This window comes from Budorcas taxicolor, chromosome 4, assembly GCF_023091745.1.
Source record: "Budorcas taxicolor isolate Tak-1 chromosome 4, Takin1.1, whole genome shotgun sequence".
NCBI classification, from domain to species: Eukaryota; Metazoa; Chordata; class Mammalia; order Artiodactyla; family Bovidae; genus Budorcas; species Budorcas taxicolor.
The window spans coordinates 94,366,106-94,389,996 of NC_068913.1; the positions used below are offsets into that span (position 1 = coordinate 94,366,106).

Here is a 23,891-nt window from a genome sequence, read left to right on the forward strand (position 1 = left end):
GAAGTTTTGGAAATAAGTACATTTTAGGCATTTGGAATGCCAATATGCTCTACCTATGACCTGTCCTTGGAAATCTCCCTGCTCATGTATTTGGGAGCCATTTCTAAGCGGTGAGATAAGCCGGCCAAGAGAACAGCCACAGTGTATGACACTGGGCCCAGCCTCCAAGGTTAACGGCCTCCCATTTGCTAGTCCAGGCGGTAAGGTTGTGCAGCAGGTGGCAGTACTGTGTGACCTAAAGGAAGGAATTCTCTCGTTGGTCTTAATTAAAGCTAATTTCTGATTATCTTTCTGACACTAAGGGAAAGGTGCTCAGTGCATATTTTAAATCCATGAGTAATCCAAAAGAGTACTTTTAGTCATAATTTTCAACTCCTTCAAAAAACCTATCAGAAATGATGTCAAGGGACAAAGGTAATTTGGGTTTTTCCTCCCTCTGATGAAATAATCTTCTGATGAAAAGGTCTAAAGGCAATCAGTCAGAAAGGAGAATGGGGAGTGGCTAATCCATGAATTGGGTGAAGGCTTCCTATTAGAAAGCTGTGCTTCTGTTAAAGTGGAATATCTGCTACATCTGCTAAAGCACAATAATAATAGTATACCACCATTAAGGAGGGTGCAGGGCTTTTAATTTGAAACATGCTCCAAACATACTGCTGTCAGGTTGCTGTCATGGCAAGTGGCCAGCTACTCCAGAGCCTGGTTCCCCTCTCCCTGCCACTACTCACAGCCTTCTCGCGCCAGGTAGAGGTTACGGGTCCCAGTCGGCTTCTTCACCTTCTTCGTCCGGAGTTTTGCAGCCTCATCACGGGTCACTGCCAAGTCAACCTTAAGCTGCCGGCCATCCAGTTTAAGTCCGCCACCCTGAAACAGATTGCGACCTCTCTCTTAAAATTCATGGTGAGTAGAAACTAAACACCTGACAAGGAGCACCAAGGAAAGGGAAACCAGCAAACCCCCACTGTTGTGTGGACCCCCGCTGCTAGGATGTTTTAGGCCAGCCGGATGCAAGTGGATCACTGAGCTGAACAGTATTTAGCACAGCTGTGCAAAGGCCACATATTCGTTTTCAGGGAGTTGATTAGTCCCAAAGAAGGACCAAATTAAGAAAAACGATCTGTAAATAGGCAAATTTTTAGTATGCTAAAGAAAGCTAATGAAATAGTAGTGATAACTCTACTCATGAGAATTTAAGAGACAATGGCAATACACGATAACTCAGCTCAAAACAATTTATGCTTGGTTATAGAATACACAGAAAAATTCTCTATCACCTACACACTTTCTCTCTCAAACATTTACTCCACTTCATAGATGGCCTTAATCCCTTCTTGTCCCAGTCTTTCACGCCATCAGCCTAGGATAGAGACTGATATAAGAAACTGACCCATAATATAGATTATTATACCTACTTCCTCACCTATAAAGGATTACTCATCTTATAAACACCTATAGGACTGATGTGAGGATTAAACAAGGTCATGCGTGTAAAGCTCAGTGCCTAACACACACTCTGCTGTGCTTAGTCCCTCAGTCGTGTCCAACTCTTTGTGACCCCATAGACTCCACGCTCCTCTGTCCATGGGATTCTCCAGGCAAGAATACTGGAGTGGGTTGCCATGCCTTCCTGCAGGGGAGCTTCCCCACCCAGGGATCAAACCCAGGTCTCACGTATTGTAGGCAGATTCTTTACCATCTGAGACACCAGGGAAGTCCTAACACACACTATGCATTCAATAAGTCTTAGCTTTATTACTTTCATATCATTGACAATAATAATAATAAAGTTTTGTGGAAATATCAGCTGTTGCCCCTGGAAGGCAATCACCTAAATTACAGAGTAAAGGAAATGTCTTCCTTACCTCGGCCTCTGGAGAAGCAGCTTCAAGGCATTTTTGGGCTGCTTCTTGAGTCATGAACTGGGCAAATGCACAGCCTGCACAGAGAGACAAAACTAAGTGGGATCCCAGGCTCACACGGCCCACCTGGAAGCCAAAGACAACACTATGCATGGTGGCAGCCTGGCATGAAGCGGAAGGGGTAGTAGCACCCTTGTGTTAAGTACAATGAAACTTAACTAAAAAGCACTGTGTCCAGCACCAGGGGTTCAAGACAGGCAAGACAGCACACCTGCTCATAATGAAATTTTATTATTATTGCCTTCATCTTTTCTAATGCTTCTTAGAAACTTCAGTCGCACCATCTCATGCAATGAGAAATATCCACAAGAAATACTAGAGAAATCCCAGCCTAATGTTTCAGTATCACATTCTATGTGCTTGTTAGAGGACTTAAAAAAAAAAAAAAATGAAGCAGCAATCACTTAAGCCTGAAACTACAGATCTCACTATCATCAGAGTCCCTAAGGAGGCATCAGATGAGGGTAGGTCTAGTTCCTGGAGTAAAAGTCCCTGGCCTCTATCCTGTGAATATAGTGGTGAACTGGAAAGTCATGAGCTCAGCTTTTGACTCCTGCTATAGAATTTCCACAGGCATACCTTTCACTGGTTAGAGGCAGGACCTATCAACTATCCTAATCTTTTGCTTTTGATAAAGGAAAAAAAAAAGTTGACTTTATAGTAAACTAAAAAAAAAAATTAAGTTCCATAATATTTTGTTAACATTCCTAAAAACCTTAATTCTTCCCTCACAGAGGAAGGCAGTGCCATATTTCCTAGAGCTACTGGGGCACTGACCTTTTGCCCCTCTAAGAATGAATGGCAGCCAACTAACTGCAAGGACGCATGTGGCAGGCCAAAGGCCTCATCTAGTGAGGTCTTCCCTGCCTCCTGCAGGCAGAGCTAAGAACCCCTGCATCCCTCCCCTGCCCCCACACTCCACCCCAGCCATCCTCCACTCCCATTTCTATTATGGATGTCAGGGAGCATTTTCCTCAAAAGACTTGAACGTCTCAGGAAGAAAGCTCATGTTTCTTGGCTGTTTCTACATCCAAAGCATGTACCATAACATCCACCATTAGAAGATACTCAATAGGAAGCAACAAGTAATACAGAAAGTCCAATATGAAGAAAATGAGGTGGGTTCTTCTCTCTGAATGGGTAAGAATGTTATCATGGGAATTTCCAGGGTATCTAATGGGTCAGTTTTAACACTTCCCCAAAAGTCTTCAGATAATACTTAGCCCTTCCAGGCAGCAAAATAGCAGCTAACAGGGATGAGGGGTAGGAGGCAGCCAAGGCTGTGTGAGTAGGCAGAAAGTGCCAGGAAAATCTAATATGAGCTAGGGAAAGACAACATATCATGGGGGAAAAAAAAAAACTATGCTTATTAAAACCGTTAACTCTCAGCTAACATTAACAGACCAAGAAAGAGATTGAGCAATCAACCACAGACTCCATTCTAAAAATGTCAACCCAATACATTAGGGCACTCAGAAAGAGATAAAAAAGATGACCAAAGTCAAGCAGAATCAGACAGTACTTGCAACATTCTATGCAATTCTAGTTGCCCATTTTCAGAAAAATAAAAATGGAGAAGGTCCAAGAAGTATAATTGAGTATCAGAGCTAAACGCACCTTAAGTGATTACTCTAGTTGAACCCACTCATTTTACAGATAAGGAACGGAAGCCCACAGTGGTTAAATGGGTGCCAAAAAATCACCCAGCTGGTGATTTAGCTGGGATTAGACCCCTAACCTAAGCTATCCATTATACTACCTCATTTTACATCTTCTAAAGCTAATGAAACTAAAAATGATCAGGTTTCATCAAACTGGAAAATAAGATTTAGAATGGAAATAATTAATCCATAGATAGGCTCCAGAGAGCTCCAAAACACTCAGAAATGGCATTTTTATGAGGACAGGGTTCAGAGTTCTTGCTAGATCTCAGAGGGATCAAGAACCAGAATGAATTAAAAAGTCACTGCTTTAGCAGAACAATTGTACTTGATAAAAATCAAAGATTATGAATGGGTTGAAAAGATGTTTATCTAACAACAGTATATTAGAATGAGGAGTGGTCAACCTTTAGCTCAAAAGAAACAGCTTAGGGAAAAAAAAAACAAACCAGCACCACCACTAAGGCAGCACTTCTGCTTTTCCTTTTGACTGTTGGCATTGCAACAAAGTTTCCATCAGCTTCCCTCACTAACAAAAGCAACTGAAAAATAGCTCCCTAATTTCAAGCACTGTGGAATGATTAATACCCATGAGATGCTATCACATTTGAAATTCAAAGAACAACAAATGGAATTCATTACCCTAAAGTAAATAAGCAAGAGCTTAAAAAGCTTAGACAAAATTACAGCTGGCAACACCATGACAGATGCTGAGTTTGACATCACTGGAAGACAACCTCAGAATGTCCTTGGTGCTTCTATGGATCACAGAAACCTGGATGATGGTGGACCCCTCGGAGGGCACACATTATGCCCTCATGTAACCTAGTCAGTGCCCATGGCAGTGGTCTCAATCCTTTTGGGCCTAACCAGATGACAGCAAATACCTTTAGAATGCTCTGTGTCTGGATGCAAGACAATGCGGACATATTTAAGATCTCCAAATTGCTGCAGGAGCTCTCCAAGGTCTTCTTCCTCTGAGTCGAAGGACAGGTTTCTATGGAGGACAATCAGGGAACAAGAGAGCTCAATTACAAAAGTGAGACCCTGCGCTCCAGTACAAGGTGAATGAGTCAGACATCATCTGGAGTGGTTCCTTGGAACCACCCTCCCCAAGGATAGCACCAAGGGGTGACCCCCACTAGCCAGGCCACCGATGTATGACTCTGGCCATTGGCCATAACCGACTGAACTTCCTCTGTTAATCAGATTCTCTCTCCCAGGAATATAAAACTTGAACACACATATACAAAGACCGGAAGTTGCAGATACAGATTTATCTCAAAACAGCAGTGTGGGGAGCTGAACATGTTCTGTAACATATATATGTATCTCCACATATAAAGGTATATGTATATCTGTGGCTATATATATGAAAAATGTCACTGGGTTGTACACATACTTTACAGAATACATGTTATACCTTAACAAGGGATAAAACAAGAATGAGCGTCTTCAGAGAAAGGATCACACAGTCTTCCACAGCAAAGGACCCAGCAAAGGTCCCTTTTTGAGGTTTGCTCTTTGACAGCTTTGATTCTGTGAGCTACCCTAACATTCATCCGACAAACCAGGTTTTTCACTTAAATTGGCCAAAATTAGTTTCCCTTAGAACCAAAAGACTGACAGCAAATGAGAAATCAAACATGTCTCAATGTCTCCTCTGTACTCCTATGAAATCTAGGTTTCAGTTAAAACTTTACAAAAGTCAGAAAATCTTTCAAAATAGTAACTCAAAACCAAACATGGTAAAGTTTATTAGCTAAGTACAAAAAAAAAAAGCGGGGTGGCGGGGGAGAGAAAACTACTATTTCCCTTGACGGGATTAAAAAATGTTAGAAGGAGACATTGTTCTACTAAATTTCAACACAGTGTAAAGGTTCTTAACCCAGTTATACACAGCCTTCCAGGGGCAAGAAAAAGAGTTCCAAATAAATATCTACAATTTTACTTCTCTTTTGCTCAATTAACAGCTCCATAAACAGTTTTATCTTATTGAGCAACCAAGATAAAAAAGATTTTCTGCAATAAGACACATCCTAGCTACATTATTGCTTCTAATTTGCCTCATCGTGTTCATAGCCTTCTCTCTTCCATCCCTTTACTTTCCTAAGTTCTCTTTAAATTAAAAAGATGTATAAGGAATGGAATCTTGGTACTGAGGTCACAGGCCTCTAAGTGTGACATTCCTCATTCCTATTACACAGAATCCTCTACAAACATGAAATTGTTTATATGGAAATTCCAAATAACACAGAAGAAGAAAAAAAATGGAGACGTGCTATAAAGGAAGAAAATGGGCTACAGCACAGCACGTATAAGCTGAAATCATCCTTGTTAAGTATTTATGATATGAACACATGAGTGGGTATTCCTTGAGTAGTGATGAAAGTTAATTTTGTGTGTTTGTCTTTTTGCCTATTCATGTCCTAAATTTCCCACAATAAACATAAATTACTTGCATAATGAAGACCATCTTTAAAAGACTGTACAAGAGAATAAAACAGAAATCTCTAAAATAAGACCCAAATAGCCCTAGCAAAAATGGTACTCAAGAAAGGACGAAAAGGCCATTGAGGTGTGCCAAGGACATCCCGACATCCTGAAAATGCCAACCTACGGCAGTCAGTGCAACTGAAACAGCAAAGGCAACGTGACAAAGTATCCCCTTCTCTCGGTTTTCCAGGAAACAGACGGGATGCTTCACTTTATGGACATGACTTTAGATCAGTCAGGCGTGAGGAGAGAATTAGGGATAAGAGGTACAATCCCTCCCCAGCACTCACCCTAAAACAAAGGCCAGAAGCAAGACGCTTCTGTTAATAATAGTTGAAGAATTCATTTGTTCCAATGACGCCACCCCAATTACAAAGAATGACATCTAAATGGGGACAAGATACAAAGACCCCTGCTGCTTACCTCCTGTGTATAGTTGATTCTCCTACACGTTTCTCAGTGGTGCTACGTTCCTAGGCAGATGTGCTGATGGTCTTACATGTATCTAACTTTTTGGCCTAGCTAACAGAATTAGTGGAAAAAAAAAGAAGAAGAAGAAGAAAGGAAGGGAGAGAGGAAGAAGAGAAGAAAAACTTATGAAGGTGACAGAAACAGCAGTTCTCCAGATAGAAAGTCATACCTGATAAAGACAGTCTTCCCTTCATTCACATCAGACGGTAATTTCCTCTTCTTCCTCTTCTTCTTTGAGACTTCTATATTCAAAGTAAAAAGAAAAGCAACAAACTGAATTTAGGACTAGTGCAAGCCTTATAACAAAGAGCTAAGTTGTTAAATATATAAAGATCTTACATAAATTAAGAAGAAATCCAATTAAAAATGAACAAAGGATATGCAACTAAATATATGAAAATGCTCAAATTCACTCATAATTAAAGAAAGACATAGCACCAGAAATGAGATATTATTTTTCACCAAAGATTGGCAAAAATTAAAAAAGACAGATGAAATTCATTGTGGTAAGGGTGTGGGGGAAAATGAGAGAAAGAGATTCCCCTACACTGTCTGACGGTAAACTTTCTAGAAATGTAAAATGTAGAACATCCGAAGAGAAAAAAAAATACATTCACATAGACAAATATACATTACACTTTACACCAGTGCATATACATTCATGTTTTAGCTTACAGAAGTATTATATTAACTATCCTCAGATACACAAGAAACTCTGGTTGTCTGGTGGTTTACTTGCTAAGTTGTGTCCAACTCTTGCGACTCCAGGGATTGTAGCCCATCAGGTTGTTTCTGGGAAAGGGCCTTAAGTGGCTGTGGATTTGGGTTTAAGGGAGATTCACTGATTTTAAGAACTGACATATATGCTTATATATATGAAGAAAATTTCTGGAAGGATACAAAAGAAATAACAGAGGCTACTTTGGGAGAGCGACTGAACTGAACAGAACTGAACTTTGGGGACTGCTGGAAGGATTGGTGAGGAACTTTCACTTTTCTGTGTTACATCCTTTTGCACCACACATATATTTTAAATTAATTTTCTCTCATTAGTGTCTATCAGTCATTTTTCCAAGTGAAGAAGAGACAGCTGAATCTGGTTGCAGAATGAAAGGTCTCTCAGTCCTCTCAGTGTAAACGCTTCTTTGCTTCTAAGGTGTCTACCATTCTCTCCTCATAGAAAAAGTTTATTTCCTCAGATTTCTCATATGGTCAAATCAACATGCCAGACTTACAAAAAAGGGAGAAGGGAGACCTGATTAGTGTATAAAAACCTCCAAGGAAACCAAAGGACCACTTACTGACCACTCTTGATTCTGTAATGACCTGCCTCACTCAATAAATAAGTGGAGTTTAAACCCAACATTCTTGATGAAAGTAGTAATATGGTTTGGTTACAGTTTTACAAAATGCCCCAGGAGGTCCTTTATCCCCATTTCAATTCAAAATTGTTGTTTATACTCCACTACTGGCAGAGAACAGTAACAATGATAATATTGGTAGTCATTAGTAGTACAGATAATTTAATCTTCACATTCCTATGTGGTTACTAGAGCCATTTTATAGATGAAGAAACTGAAGTATAAAGACGTTAAGTAATTTGCCCCAACGTCATACCTCAAGAAAGGAGCAGAGACAGGATTTGTAACTCTTTGCTAAACAAGCTGCACCTGTGATCTCTAGGAAACATGGGGTTTTATTCTCTTAATTCACTCCTGTTCACCCAGTATCCAGCACTACAGGCATTCTGAGTATCTGCTGTCTGAATAAATCAAGGTGTGTATATCAGAAAAAATGTCAACAACCTCAGATATGCGCATGATACCACTCTAATGGCAGAAACAGAAGAGGAACTAAAGAGCGCTTGAAGAGGGTGAGAGAGGAGAGTGAAAAAGCAGGCCTAAAACTCAACATTCAAAAAACTAATTTCATGGCATCTGGTCCCATCACTTCATGCCAAATAGATAGGGAAAAAGTTGAATCAGTGACATATTTTATTTTCTTGGGTTCCAAAATCACTGCAGATGGTGAATGCAGCCATCAAGATGCTTGCTCCCTGGGAAAAAAGCTATGACAAACCTGGACAGCGTATTAAAAAGCAGAGACATCACTTTCCTGACAAAGGTCTGTATAGTCAAAGCTATGGTTTTTCCAGTAGTCAGACGTATGGATGTGAGTAGTAGTAGTGTTAGTCACTCAGTCGTGTTTGACTCTTTGTGACCCCAAGACTAGCTTGCCAGGCTCCTCTGTCCATGAGATTCTCCAGGCAAGAATACTGGAGTGGGTTGCCACTCCCTTTTCCAGAGAGTCTTCCCGACCCAGGGATCGAACCCAAGTCTCCTGCAGTGCAGGCAAATTCTTTACCATCTGAGCTACAGAGAAATCAGCTGGACCATAAAGAAAGCTGAGCACTGAAAAATTGATACTTTTGAACTGTGGTGTTGGAGAAGACTCTTGAGAGTTTCTTGGACTGCAAGGAGATCAAACCAGTCAATCCTAAAGGAAATCAGTCCTGAATATTCATTGGAAGGACTGACGCTGAAGCTCCAATACTTTGGCCACCTGATGCGAAGAACTGACTCTGGAAAAGAGCCTGATGCTGGGAAAGATTGAAGGTGGGAGAAGGGGACGACAGAGGATGAGACAGTTGGATGGCATCACCAATGAACATGAGTTTGAGTAAACTCCAGGAGATGGTGAAGGACAGGGAAGCCTGGAGTGCTGCAGTCCATGGGGTCACAAAGAGGCAAACACAACTGAGCAACTGAACAACAGTTAAAACAGAAAAGGTACATTTTTCTATCCTGACAGGTTCAAAAATCACTGTCACATGCAGCATCTATTGCAACAGTTCAAAGAGCAAACACGTGGGCATTTATTTGCACACAATTTGGAAGGGTATGCACAGAATAACATTCATTCATCAGTTTCAAATTTGTTTATCTACATTAAAAAAAAAAAAAACCACCTCTACAAATGCAGAAGTATTTGTTGGTCTTTGCTTGTTTTCTTGCCAATTCTTTGGGACTGAAAGTCATGAGCCAGATCAAAACTTCCAGGAGAATAAGGATTGTTTTGTTTTGTTTTTTTTCAGTTCAAAGTTTAACATTAGTAGGGGTTCAATAAGTGTTTCTTTTAACTGACTGAAGAGGAGAGGGGACTTGTTTCGCTGAACTGAATGGAGCAGTGGAATGCCAAGGTTACATTCTAGTTAGCAGAACTCAAAAACTGCCTCTACATCCATCCTAGTTACCGCTAAAGCCAGAAGATTCTATCAGCAGCCATCTCACATCTAACTTGATGAGACTCACAAATTTTTTAGAAGACTGTTGGAGGAGGAGGCCATAAAAAGAAGACAGTAGCAACAAAGGCAACTAGTATCATTGAGAGTCTACTATAGGGAAGGTACTCTTCTAAATGTCAGGAGATGAGGACCTCTGATATCCAGTCACAGATGAAGTAATGAGGACACCAGAAGCAAGGACTTGACAGACCCATACAACTGGAAATAAGAGAGTCAGGACTTGAACCCATGTGATGTGACTCCTAAGCCCATGCAATAAAAGACAGAGATGACTGCTAAAAAGACCTGAGCTTTTCCAGATAAAAAATTCTGAATTCAGTAGTTTGGTGCTATAATAATGGATTACTTTATTGCTGTTGTTAGTCTCCATCTTGGAAGGTGTCAGTGATTCAGTTCAGTTCAGTCCCTCAGTCGTGTCCGACTCTTTGGGACCCCATGAATTGTAGCACACCAGGCCTCCCTGTCCATCACCATCTCCCAGAGTTCACTCAGACTCACGTCCATCGAGTCCGTGATGCCATCCAGCCATCTCATCCTCGGTCGTCCCCTTCTCCTCCTGCCCCCAATCTCTCCCAGCAGCAGAGTCTTTTCCAATGAGTCAACTCTTTGCATCAGGTGGCCAAAGTACTGGAGCTTCAGCTTTAGCATCATTCCTTCCAAAGAAATCCCAGGGCTGATCTCCTTCAGAATGGACTGGTTGGATCTCCTTGCAGTCCAAGGGACTCTCAAGAGTCTTCTCCAACACCACACTTCAAAAGCATCAATTCTTCGGTCCTCAGCCTTCTTCACAGTCCAACTCTCACATCCATACATGACCACAGGAAAAACCATAGCCTTGACTAGACAGACCTTAGTCAGCAAAGTAATGTCTCTGCTTTTGAATATACTATCTAGGTTGGTCATAACTTTTCTTCCAAGGAGTAAGCATCTTTTAATTTCATGGCTGAAGTCACTATCTGCAGTGATTTTGGAGCCCAAAAAATAAAGTCTGACATAGTTTCTACTGTTTCCCCATCTATTTCCCATGAAGTGATGGGACAAGATGCCATGATCTTCGTTTTCTGAATGTTGAGCTTTAAGCCAACTTTTTCACTCTCCTCTTTCACTTTCATCAAGGGGCTTTTTAGCTCCTCTTCACTTTCTGCCATAAGGGTGGTGTCATCTGCATATCTGAGGTTATTGATATTTTTCCCGGCAATCTTGATTCCAGCTTGTGTTTCTTCCAGTCCAGCGTTTCTCATGATGTACTCTGCATAGAAGTTAAATAAGCAGGGTGACAGTATACAATAAAGTAATGCTCAAAATTCTCCAAGCCAGACTTCAGCAATATGTGAACCGTGAACTCCCTGATGTTCAAGCTAGTTTTAGAAAAGGCAGAGGAACCAGAGATCAAATTGCCAACATCCGCTGGATCACGGAAAAAGCAAGAGAGTTCCAGAAAAACATCTGTTTCTGCTTTATTGACTATGCCAAAGCCTTTGACTGTGTGGATCACAATAAACTGTGGAAAATTCTGAAAGAGATGGGAATACCAGAGCACCTAACCTGCCTCTTGAGAAATCTGTATGCAGGTCAGTAAGCAACAGTTAGAACTGGACATGGAGCAACAGACTGGTTCCAAATAGGAAAAGGAGGACGTCAGTGATTCAAGAACCTCTGATTTTGAGTAGCATATACTAAGCTGAGTTTCTGGAGTTTGCTAACACTGTTGTTGTTGTTTTAGTAACTATGTCGTGTCTGACTCTTTTGCAACCCTAAGAGCTGCAGCCCACCAGGCTCCTCTGTCCATGGGATTTCCCAGGCAAGAATACTAGAATAGGTTGCCATTTCCTTCTCCACTACTAACACTGTAGATACTTCAAATAATATCTCTTAATCACTGAGGGGAAAAAACACTCTCTTTGGGTTTTCAAATCTACTTCATATAATTTGTTGTTTACAGACAACAGCAAGAATGGAAAAATACAGCAGGGATGGGAAAATGAGTTTGTCACATTTAATAGAATGTAATTTTAGTACAAAAATAAAATAATTAGATTAATGAAAGAGGACCTACTTTGGTGGCAGGATGCAATATCCTGTTTATCCAGTTATTCATTCAACATGGATAATTCAGAGAGAGAGAGAGGCAAGACCTCAGCAGTAAGCTAGGTTTTAAATTCCCTAAGAATCTTAATCCTCAAAACCACTCCAAACTCATTTAAAAAACAAAAAATATCTTTAGAAGAAAGGAATATAAAGGTTGCACTTTCAGCATTTAAACACAAGTTTGACAAAGAGGCCTGAGTGGAACTGATGCCCATTTCTCAGTAAACTATTTCAAATTTAAAGGTGTCTACAAAAAGTCCAGGCAAACCTTCCTCCCCTTGCTCTTCACTGCTGGTATCACTCTGAGCCAGGTCCTCTCCACCATCAATACTATCTCTTTCTTCCAGGTCGCTGTCATCATCAGAATGCTCCTCGTCACTGCTTTCTGCAGGTGCTGGCTTCTTGACTGCCCTGCAATGGCACAGATCAGAACTGAGGTTCTGGGTTAGAGGGGGCCCTATCCAACTTCACCAGTCATGCTAATTCTTCAATGTTCGGGCCAGAGAAAGATACCATCTTCCTCTTAGGGACAGTCCTAAATCTTCCTCTGCTGTCTCAGAACACACTGAGCCACTTACCTCTTGTGAATCTGTACAGGCTTGGGCAGCTTTGATCCTTTATCCTCCTCCTCCTCATCCTCCTCGTCATCATCATCACTCCCATTCTCCTCCTCCTCCATATCCTCTTCTTCCCTGCCATTCTCTTGACCCAATTCCTGATGTTCAGGTTCAGGCCTCTTCTCCTCACCTTCATAGTCGATAAAGAAAGTTAGGAATTCATCAGGTATCCAAAACAAGGTCATTTAAACAAGAGTTCTAACACCCCAAGTTACTGGTTCCTATAGTCTTACAGACCCTCATATATTTTTCTTACTCTACCCAACAGGAGAAAGTATGAGGAAAAAAAAAAAAGCAAAAAACAAACAACAAAAACCCCTCATCCTTGAGGTTTCCTTCAGGCTGCTCCATGCAACAGAAGTCTTAAGGTTAACCTGGCTCAGCAACTGAGCCTCTGCAAACAGTCCACCACTGTGAGCCACGGCCAGCACAGGGAACACTCTGGAGCCCAGCCATGAGCTTTAACTTCTGTGAGTTCTGTTCTCTGAGCTCCTGATGGCTTAAAAGCCAATTGTTTTCTAAATAAAACTCAAGTCTTAAGCTTCCCTATTTATAATGTTCCATTACTCCGTATTATGAAAGCTGGTAAAGGACAGCAAATAGTAGGGATAATGAACTTGGGCTCCACTACTCACATCCACATCGAGGAGTGAGCTTAGACTCAAAAAGTCCTGTTTTGGGACCAGATCACCAGATGATACAATGTGGACTGACACACAGTTAGGACACACAGCCCCTCCTACTCAACACCACTGCATCTTACCTGGGACAGAAGTAGACTGTGTATTTTTATATTTATCCTTTGCCACAGCCCAATCCACAGCCACTGTCCGCCCTGTCAGACACAAAAGTAGCATCAGAAAGGCGTTCTTCTCTTTTACATTCCTATTTCCTATAAACAACTTCCTAGTCATCAAAGACAGTAATGGAACCAAAGGAGGCAGATAAACTGCAGATTCAGAGGCTGTTGGTCCTAAAACAAAACTCCTGGTAGGTGTCTATTTTTCAACCCTTAACCTTTTTTTATCAATGAACAGAAGTTTTGCCTTTCTACATAGGCACTACACCTGGAATAAAATATAGACTAAAAAAAATAAAGCGTTAGTACAGTGCTTCTAGTTAGATCAAGTTTCTAGTTATATTAGCAAGAGGGAAAACAGACATTCTGGAATAATCTGCACATTACTCAGAAGTTAGGAAGTCTCCAATCCCTTCTTTAGGCACAGTACCTGGTAAATCAACACCCAGAGTAACCTCAAGGTCAGTTTAGGAGCCCACATATGCTGAACAGGGATCATAATCAAGAAGGAAGAATGTGCTAATCCCACATCCCCTAGACAGCAACCTGCCTGTATATTAATAATTATTTCAGCAACGGTTTTTCATTAAGAGATTTAAAGGACACTCATCACTGAAAAAAGAAAAACAGAAGGCTGGGAAGGGTCCTGTCGAGGTTAACCCTAAGACCAAGTCCTAAGAACAGTTCACCAAAGCAGCTTCTACATTAGCAATGAAACTCTCAACGAGGCAAACACCTTTCGGAAGTGCAGAAAGCGGGTTACTGTGTTAATCTGCATGAACACCAGAAATATCTGAGTCAATAGTATGGGCACAAAAATCTTACCTTTTATCTCTTTCATGTTCATGCCTTTGAGAGCCTTTCCTGCTTCTAGGAGGTTTTTGAACTGAACAAAAGCAAAACCACGCATCTTTCCATCTGTGTGCAAACGTAACAAAGAAATTAGAGGTAGCAGGAGGAGCCAACAGACACTAAAAAGGACTATACAGCAACCTGGACTGGCGAGAAGGCTCAAATCCTGCCAGCCAGTCAGCCCCCTGCCCAAAGCAAGAGCCTTTATCCTGCTGACGTTAGCCTGACACAGGCTCAGGAGAGCAATGCATTTAACTCCTCTTCTAAAAGGAGTTCTGATCGAACTAAAAACACTATCTGGGGAATAAACATTGTTCTGTGTCAAGCACTATACTTATATATATATCATATCATCTGGGACTTGGAGATTATGACCCAAGACTTCTATTTCCCTTTCAAATAGTGCTTAGTTGAAAGGTGACATGGAAAAACACCATTATGTAAAATAATCTAATCCACACAAAATAAAGCTTGGCAGGTACCTGGTTTCCTAGGGATATTTACTTCCAGGATAGTTCCAAACTGAGAAAATACTGTCTTCAAGTCATCTTCTGAGCACTGAAGTGGAAAGTGAGAAAGACAGAGATGTTATCATAGCAAATAAATATAAAACATCAACTATTAAATTAGTTCACTGGGAAGAGCTTGAGTATTTTTACTCCTTTTAAAATTTTGAGACTAGGACATCAAACATTCCCAAGTAGAGGACATCTTGCTTTGTACCCAAAAGGTAAAAAGGACAGACATGAGAGAGCTTGTCCTCCTCTCCCAATCTTAGCAGTAGTTTCTGCAAAAGGAAGACATCTTCATGCTTTCTGTCCTCAATAAATTCTTGTTTATACAGGCCCATTTTCTGAATTCAACGCTGCTAAAATTCATTCCCAGGAGGAATGAAGCCCAATTATACCACCTTGGTGGGGAGTTCAACCAGCAAGCAGGCCTTGGCTCCAAGAGCCTTCAGAACACTCACTGTTAGTTTTCTCTCTCTTACCTTAAAGCTCAGGTTTCGAATAATTAATCTGGCTTTCTTATCTGCCACTTTGGCTTTTTTAGGCCTCAGCTCCTTCTTTGGGGACTCTGAATTTTCTGAAAAATAACAGGCAATGAAGTAAGTCTGTGATCCTCTCAGCCCAGAATATCACAGGAAAGAAGTACTAGCAACAGAAGGCATTTATCACAGGGTTATGTATGGCAATGCCCAGCAACACCAGGTTTTCCAAACTCATAAGTAAACAAAAGACTAAAATGAGTAACAAAACACCCTGGATGATTCTGGACATCAAGAGAAAATTCAGGAAGCTTTTAAGTCTAGATGCCACCCCCAGCCAATCCACTGCCCCCTCAATCCTGGGGGAAAACTCCTTTCAGTTACTGGAAACTCACCAGTTTTCCCCTTTTCCTTGGACTTATTTCTCAGTTTTTTCTTGGCAATGGTCACGTTGATCTTGCGGCCTTCAAAGGTGGTAATCTCCTTGAGGGCCCTCTGAACGTCCTCCAGCATAGAAAAAGTGACATAGCCAAAGCCTCGACATGCCTTACTCCCTGGAACAGTATGGGGGGGAGGGGTTAACAGTAAGCCAAGATCTCTAAATCAGTAAATTCTCACAGCCCTAAACTGGCAGATATACAACCAGCCCAGCCAGTTATCAGTTGGCCAAAGTTCTCAAGAGGGAAAGAGACAAGATTAACACGAGAGTCCCTTGCCCCCCATCTCCTTTTTCCTCAAAATCTATTAGGCTTCCTCTTCTAATGTGGTGTCTTGGCTGTTAGCTCCCTTTCTTCCATCTTTCCCGGTAATCTCAAGAATATGGAGGACCCATAATATGCATTACACCTCCAAAGAAGATCTCAACATCACACAGAACAAAACATCACCAGAGAAGGTAGGAAAGATAAGGATGGTAGCTTCAAAAACTACAATGAAATAATTCAGTTACCCCTCCTCAGAAAAGAGGACAGATCAGCAATGAATGCTGGGGGCCCTGAGAAAAGAACCTCAAACAATAAACACTGCTTCAGGAGCCTGCAGATACTATTACTGTTATTACCAAGCCTTAGAAATCAATATCAAATTAAACCTTTCCAAAGCAGCTGAAAATCTCTTATCTCATTTTGTCAGAACATACCAAGAAGGGAAAAGCCAATATTGTCATCGCTTTTTTCCAAAGGAATTATTGAAGATGAACAGTTGCAAATGTCAGCTGTAACCCACCTTTGCCCTTTCTGGTATGCTTTTTGTTTGTTTGTTTTTTAGTTTAATATTTTTGTGTAGTAAAATTTTAAGTAATTTACTGCATCAAAAAAGAAAAAGACAGACCAAGCAGTCTGTCTATTACCCGAAAAAGAAACAAAACTCCACACGCTCTCCTTTACAACTACACACTAACCTGCTTTAGGGTGCAAGCCTTCTAACACAGGACGCTGAGCCACATACACTGGTTAAAGTTGACACCTGGCACTAGGAAAGCATACTATATTTCTTTATCCTTGAAACTCCTTCTCACAAAAACCTGCCCACTCACCTTTCGGAAAACAAGAACAAGAAAAATCAGGGCCCCTCCTGATCAGCACAACCAAAAATAAAAAGCAGCTGAAACGTGAAGGAGTTTGCTGACAAAATAAAAGCATGTGCTCACAAAAACACCACTGTTATAAACAATTACAACAATACTGTGAAATTATTCCCATCTTAGAGAGAGTAAGTGGCACATTCAAGTCACCACTACTGGTAAGACCTCATTCGCCACCCCCTCTCTCCCATCCTTTGAAGTAGAGTACTCAATACATTTGGCTGTCTAGACAGGAAAGCAGGTTTTTACTGTTGCTGTTTAAAAGGAATAGGAGCTTTTGTTAAAGATGCTGACTACGTACATAGCTACAGGTAAGGTTACACGTGGCCTATATTCTCAGGACCCAAAGGAGAATTCCTATTCAAAGGCCTGTTCTTCCCTGGAACGCAACCAACCATTGTAGAGCAGTGTTTCTCAGACTGGTTTGGTGACCCACAGTAACAAACGTAATTTACAGTGGACCCAGTTGTTTCTATACTGAAAAAAAAAAAGTCTTATGAAAACTTCTCCTTTACCATATATAGATATACTCCTATTTCATTAAAAAAAACAACAACAAACTTGAGTCATGAGCCACGCAAGACCCACAAATGGACAACGATCTGCCGTTTAAGAAACACTGCTGTACAGCACTCTCATTCTCTCATTCGCCCGTATCTATACTTAAAATGATAAAGGCCCCAGCTGTGTGTATAGCAATCAGAGCCATGTCAATGATCTTAAATCTAATTTCTGTTACTAAGAAAACAGAAGATAACGATGGCATGGTTATTAGCGCACTGTTAGCCTGCCTACTCACACACTCTGGTACCATGGCGGGAAAGAGGGGTACCCAAGATATTACTTCAAACCAGTTGCTAGCCTGAAAGGCAAGAAGGCAGCCACCTACTGCAACAGATTGATGACTTGGAAGGAAGCTAAATTTGTGTTCTGGGCAACATTAGGTGTCACGTAATATAGTCTAAGTAAGAAGAAGAAATGCTTCTACAATTAAAATCCTTACAATTCTTACTCATTCTAATGCATGCTAACCCTCCTTCATAGTGATGCCATGAATATCATACAAAATGAGAGGCATATGGCAGTATTCCACAAGTCAGTAAATACCTCCCATGGCTCAAGTCAAAACCCTTGAAGTCAGACTTGACACTTTTTTTCTCAGACCCCAAATCTGATCCATATTCCAATCATGTTTTACCTTCTTCACTGCTAGAGCACATGGTCCAACCCCATGACCTTTCACCTGGATTACCACAAGAGCCTAATACCTGGTCTCCTGGCTCCTGTCCTTTTCTCAACGGCCTATTCTCAGCATGGCTGCCTCAGAGAATCTTTCAAAATGCAAGGCAGATCATATTCACTGCTCCCTGCTCAAAATCAGTGGTTTCCTATCTCAGAGTCAAAGTCAAAGTCCTTTTGATGGCCTGTAAGGTCCTACATGATCTGGAAGGACCAGGTGGCATCTGCTAATTCTCTTTCCTTCACTCAGTGCACTCCAGTAACCCTGGTCTCGTCTATATTCCTCCAATATACTACACACACTCCTCTTCAGTATCCTTGAGCTCCCTCTGCCTAAGCTGTTCCTCGCACTGAGAAACCCAAGTTCACTCTCTCACATCAGTAAGGTTTCCCCTGTCTATTCTTCACTCTTCTACAGCTTCCCCACCACCACCACACACACGTACAGAGACTCCCTTTCTATCTTCCCTGACTTATTTTTCTCCTCAATATCTATCACCATCGTCACTATGTATTTTGCTCATTGCCCATCTTCCACATTCTGAATTTGGTCTGTGCACTACTGTATCCCGAGGACCTACAACAGTTGCCTGGAACCTAGTATAAACATTCAATTAATATTTACGGAATACATAAATGGGGGAATGAATAACATATTGGTTAAGAGCTCCGGGTCTGGTGATCAAATTCTGAATCCACTTCTTACTAGCAATACGAACTTAAGCTGAAGTTACTAAATTTCTCTAAGCCCTAGATTTCTCATCTGTAAAACAGAGTTTACTCTCGACTCAACAAGACTGATCGGGAAATTAAAGGAGCTTACAGATGAAAGTCCTCTTGCCTGGAAAATCCCATGGGCGGAGGTGCCTGGTAGGCTGCAGTCCATGGGGTCGCACAGAGTCGGACACGACTGAACAGACAGCAGCAGCAGCACAGATGAAACTCAAGCACCGTACCCGGCAATCAGCTGCTTCTCAGTAAGTCTTAGTGGTGTTTTACCAAGTTCAGTTCAGTTCAGTCGCCCAGTCGTGTCTGACTCTTTGCAACCCCATGGACTGGAGCACGCCAGGCCTCCCTGTCCATCACTCTGTCCATCACATTTATTAAGTTATTCACTAATAAATGAGATCTAGTATGTGAGCGCGAATGATAAACAGGAGCCTGGTGGGCTACAGTCCATGGGGTCGCAAAGAGTCGGACACGACTGAGCGACTTAACATAAAGTTAAGGGGCTGACTTGACTTTCAGAAACGGCTCCTATGGATTTATCTAGTGTAGAGTCCGTTTGGAAAAGAAATTCAACTTCCAAGGCCTTTCATTTAAGGGCTCACTTAAGGCTGGGAGAATGTCCTCTGCCTCCATCCGGCTCCCAGGAACCCCAACTCTGTTCTCGATCGCCCCGCCCCCTACCTTTTTCAGTCACCACGAAGCACTGCTTGACCGGCCCCACCTGACTGAATAGTTCCTCCAGTTGCTCGCTGCGAGCCGAGGGCGGGAGGCGGCCCACAAACAGGGTCAGTCCAGCCATGAGGCCGAGAAACGCGCGCGCAACGTCGAGCACGCGAGTCAACTAACTGGCTTTAGTAAGCGGACCACGCTTACTAAAGTTGCCGGGAGGCTCCGGAAGTGCGCGTCACTCAAAAGAGTCCGGAGGAAGACGTCGTAGAATAGGAAAAACCATTCCGGAAGGGAAGAAAAATAGTGCCGCCTGAGGGCGGAGCTTCTTGAGCGAGGCTCCACCCCCTAACCCAAGTACCGCCCCCGCCTCTGTAGGGAAATTTGGCTTCGCTTAGTCTCTAGGCTTATTACAATCTAACCTGCTGGGGATCGATACCAATCAGGCCAGAGAAGCTGTTTTTGCTCTGGGTCAACAGGATCTGACATATAGTGGATGTTTAATAAATATTTTCTAAACTGCCTGTGTTCCAGGATCCAGGAGCACCCAGATTACGTGCATAAAACACAGCCATAATGCAAGTCAACACAAGTCATATATCATTAGAACAAATCTCCAGTTCTCAGAGAATATGAGACATCTGTCACACTCTAACAGATAACTGTATCTGTGCCTTTAACACTTCGCTGACAAATTATAGCTATTAAGGTTCAAATAGGCACAGGTCACACATAATCATTCTTTCAAAAAATATTTACTGAGCTCCTACTATGTGCCAGGCACTAAAGATAAAATTGATGAGCTAAAAAAAGACAGGGCTCCTGCCTTCATGGAGAATAGTCTTGTGGAGATAGACAAACATCAGTACAAAAAAAAACTTACAAGTAAATCAAAGCCTGCACCATGCAAGATCACAAGAGAGCACACCCAGAATAAGCAATACATCCAGCTTAAACAGACCTAGAACCCAGGTCTTCCCAGAGACAGCTTTCCTCAGGTCAGCTTATTAGTTGGCCCCAAGGCTGTGGGCCAGGAGATCTGGGTGCTCCTGGATCCTGGAACACAGACAGTGTTTGCCACCCCATTGGGTTCAGGAACTGACCTGTGTGCAAGACTGCAGCACCCTGCAGAACATTTGTACAGAACAAAAGTACCCAATGTGATTTTTTAGTAATTACTTTTAAACGGTATAACCTGAACACAGGGCAAAAAAAAAGTACAAAAGGTACAGTGAAAAGGTTACCCTTTCTCCTCAAACCCCATCTACTCTCCACACATTTTGGATTGGTGGATAACTGGTTGATAGCGATGAGGGGAAAGGGAAAACGTTTAACATTAGATTTATGAAACCCTAACTCGAAGTATTTTATGCTTAAAAGAAAATGCCACAGTTATTTTTAAACACATAACTCAGCAGAGGAAGTACTGAAATATGAAACAGATTTATAAGGGCATGGGTTAATTCCATCCAGGATAAAGAGAGACAAATAGACAAAGGAAACTGAACACTTTGAATAAAGTTGATTTGGAACTCCACATTTCTCCTTTATTTTCTCCTCCTCTCCTGCCCCCTCACCACCTTAGAAATCAAAATTTCATACCCAAAGTCTAAGTTACAAGCGTCAGGGCCCTAGCTGTGGGGACACCTTCCCAGTCCTGGCTGCAGTGTGCACTGGGGAAAGAATCCTGAGAAGGCTGCTCCAGCATCCCTTTGAGACACCCCCTACAGTGTTAAGTTGGAGATGCTTTGGACCCAAACCTTCCCTACAGAACAAAAAGAAATTGTGGTCCTGTGCCCATCAGAGGGCAGCAGCCACCCACAGTGCAGAGGAGCTCCATGCCCCTAGAGAAGGAAAACAGTGCAGCTGACCTTTTGTACTCTTCCCGACTTTCACAACTGGCTCCCCATCTCAGTCTCCCAGCCTCAGCCTCAGCCGCATCTCCTCCTATCCACTCATATCAGGAAGGCCATGCGGTTCTTCAATCAGGAATATTTGCTCATTCATCTATCCAGGACACATGCAGGGTTCTTTATTAAATAGCAGGAGTCGTGGTACCCTGCACCACATCAGCAATGTGGCTTCCAGGGGAAATAAACTGCTGGACTCTCTCTCATCCATCACTTGCAGCAGCCTGGAAAGGAAGTAGGAGAGGGCTGGGCTGTACTCAGCCAGCCTCTCCCAAGCTCCATCCTTTTGGCTCCATTCCTGCTTGCAAGCTAAACATTCTTATAATACTGCGTACTTCTCATTCTTAGCACTTTTCACCACTGTATTTAATTATTTGTGTTATTGGAATTACTTATGTGATGTGCTCTTTAATGTCTGCTTTCTCCCAAAGAGCTTCAGCTTCACGAGCTCAGGATTGTTGTCCACCTGCTGCTGCTGCTGCTGCTGCTAAGTCACTTCAGTCGCGTCTGACTCTGTGCGACCCCATAGACAGCAGCCCACTAGGCTCCCCCAGCCCTGGGATTCTCCAGGTGAGAACACTGGAGTGGGTCGCTATTTCCTTCTCCAATGCGTGAAAGTGAAAAGGTAAAGTGAAGTCGCTCAGTCATGTCCGACCCTCAGCGACCCCATGGACTGCAGCCCACCAGGCTCCTCTGCCCATGGGATCTTCCAGGAAAGAGCACTGGAGTGGGGTGCCATCACCTTCTCCGGTTGTTCACCTAGGTCACCTTTTTACTCCCAGCATCAAAGCACACTGTAAGAACTCAATAAAGTGTTTTGAAGAGATTGAATGAATGAAGATGAGTTTGTCTCTCAGTCTTCTGTAGCACTAAGAACTGGAACTGAGGGTGTATATAGTACATCCTGGTCTACCCAGGCTCTTCTGGGAAGCTGCTTTGGGTTAGGAAGGGCTGAGGCATGAGATAAAAGGGAAGGGCTGTCTCACCAAAGCCTCTGCCTCTTGATCAAGTCAAAGGGCTTAGGCGATTCCCACTGAGGAAAATCAAAGAAGTGATGGAGTTGATGTACACCAAGCTCTATTCCCCCACCCCGCTCCCAACTCACCAGCCCCATTCAGAATGTCCAGACAGAAAAGGAGCCTGTGTGTATGTGTGTGTGTGTGTGAGAGAGAGAGAGAGAGACAGAGTGACTGGAGGTACATGGGTCTTGGACTGCTTTGCTGGGAGGTGTGTACCTGAACTCAAGGACCCATGGTGGGAAGAGTGAGTGAGAGCAGCTGGCAAGCATTACAATGAGGAAGAGACAGCAGAGAGGAGCCGAGTGTGAGCAGAGGCAGATGGAGATGTACGTGGGGAAGAAAAGAAACAATTTCTCAGAGCAACAAGCACTCCTTCCATGACACAAAGCAGCTCTGAGGCTGGGGCCGCTACAGCCACTACGACACCAGTGAGAAATGCCTGTAATTAGGAGGATGGCAGTTCTCTGGGCCTCAGCCCAGAGTGACGATGCAGCGGGAATTTCTGAGCCAAGCTGAGCCAGGTAATGGAGAAGACACAGTCAGAACCACTCGGGTCCCATCCCTCAGCGGTGCCTGCCCTATCCTCCTCTCATTTTCTTCCCTACTATGACTCTCACTTACTGCCCTTCTCCTTCTGAGGTTCCAAGCCCTGGATGCTCCTTTCAGCCAAGACAGAGCTTCAGGGGCGAGCTGAGCAGTGCTGTAATTCTTCCACTAGAGCATTAGACCTGGTCTGGTGAGCGCCCCACCCCCTCCCAGCCTGCTTCCCTCTTGGCTCCCTTGCTTCCCTTCTCAAATCCTCATGAGCTGATGGGCAGAGTTGGAAGAAAAAACCATTCCTATTCCTGTTTTTCCACTTCAAGCCTAGTATGTGTGCCCCTGTGGGCCTCCCTATGATGTGCAGGACATCTGCCAAAACACTGCCAGAATTTCGTTCGAAAATCTACAGCTCTGTTTTAGTGCCACTCTGAACTTACTGCATTTGAGCCAAATGACAAATGCACACTGCAGCGCTCAGAGCCAAATGCCCTGGACAAGGGAGGGATTAGAGTGCCTGGTGGCTGGATGTATTCCTGGGTCTCTGCACTGTGAGCTCTGCTTTGATGGGTAGGATGGTGCTGGGGCTTGGGGAAGACAGGCTTTCCCCAGGGAGGCTCTGCACCTGTGGGAGATGAATGTTCTCCAGGGAAGAGGGTTGTGAGTGCAGACTTGAAGAGGTCCTGTTGGTAGATGGAGCGAGCAATTTCTTCTGTGAATCCAAAAGGCCTCTGTGAATTACTCTAGATATGTGGCAGGGAGATTGCTGGGAATCCCAGCTCAAAGTGATCATGCTCTTGAGATGCGTATCAACATTTCCATGAAGGACTTTGCCACTAACTAGTCCCTAACCAATTGTCCCCCAGGATGTAAAGGTAGGTCCTTAGGAATACAGGCATTTCCACCAACTATTGCAGAGTTTCTGCCTCACCTCTCAGAGCTGTGTTCCATCTCTGAAAAGCCACTTCCTAGGGAGTCAGAAGGATCTTCAAGGGGCCACTCCCAGGACCTTCA

At 42.8% G+C, this 23,891-nt stretch overlaps 1 protein-coding gene across 2 annotated transcripts in view; it reads right to left on the minus strand.

Moving 5' to 3' along the window:
* RBM28 (RNA binding motif protein 28) overlaps nucleotides 1-19,622 on the minus strand; it is a 34,179-nt gene extending 14,557 nt beyond the window's left edge. For both annotated transcript variants that reach the window (XM_052638763.1, XM_052638762.1), the window contains exons 1-12: nucleotides 19,427-19,622; nucleotides 15,591-15,749; nucleotides 15,199-15,293; nucleotides 14,690-14,765; nucleotides 14,181-14,273; nucleotides 13,320-13,391; nucleotides 12,518-12,686; nucleotides 12,208-12,350; nucleotides 6,717-6,789; nucleotides 4,468-4,577; nucleotides 1,863-1,936; nucleotides 729-864 (exon numbers count right to left, since the gene is read on the minus strand). In XM_052638763.1, the coding sequence (XP_052494723.1) occupies nucleotides 729-864; nucleotides 1,863-1,936; nucleotides 4,468-4,577; nucleotides 6,717-6,789; nucleotides 12,208-12,350; nucleotides 12,518-12,686; nucleotides 13,320-13,391; nucleotides 14,181-14,273; nucleotides 14,690-14,765; nucleotides 15,199-15,293; nucleotides 15,591-15,749; nucleotides 19,427-19,544 (1,318 nt within the window). In that variant the 5' untranslated portion in view covers nucleotides 19,545-19,622. The remainder of the gene's footprint in view (nucleotides 1-728; nucleotides 865-1,862; nucleotides 1,937-4,467; nucleotides 4,578-6,716; nucleotides 6,790-12,207; nucleotides 12,351-12,517; nucleotides 12,687-13,319; nucleotides 13,392-14,180; nucleotides 14,274-14,689; nucleotides 14,766-15,198; nucleotides 15,294-15,590; nucleotides 15,750-19,426) is intronic.
* Between the last annotated feature and the right edge of the window lie 4,269 nt (nucleotides 19,623-23,891).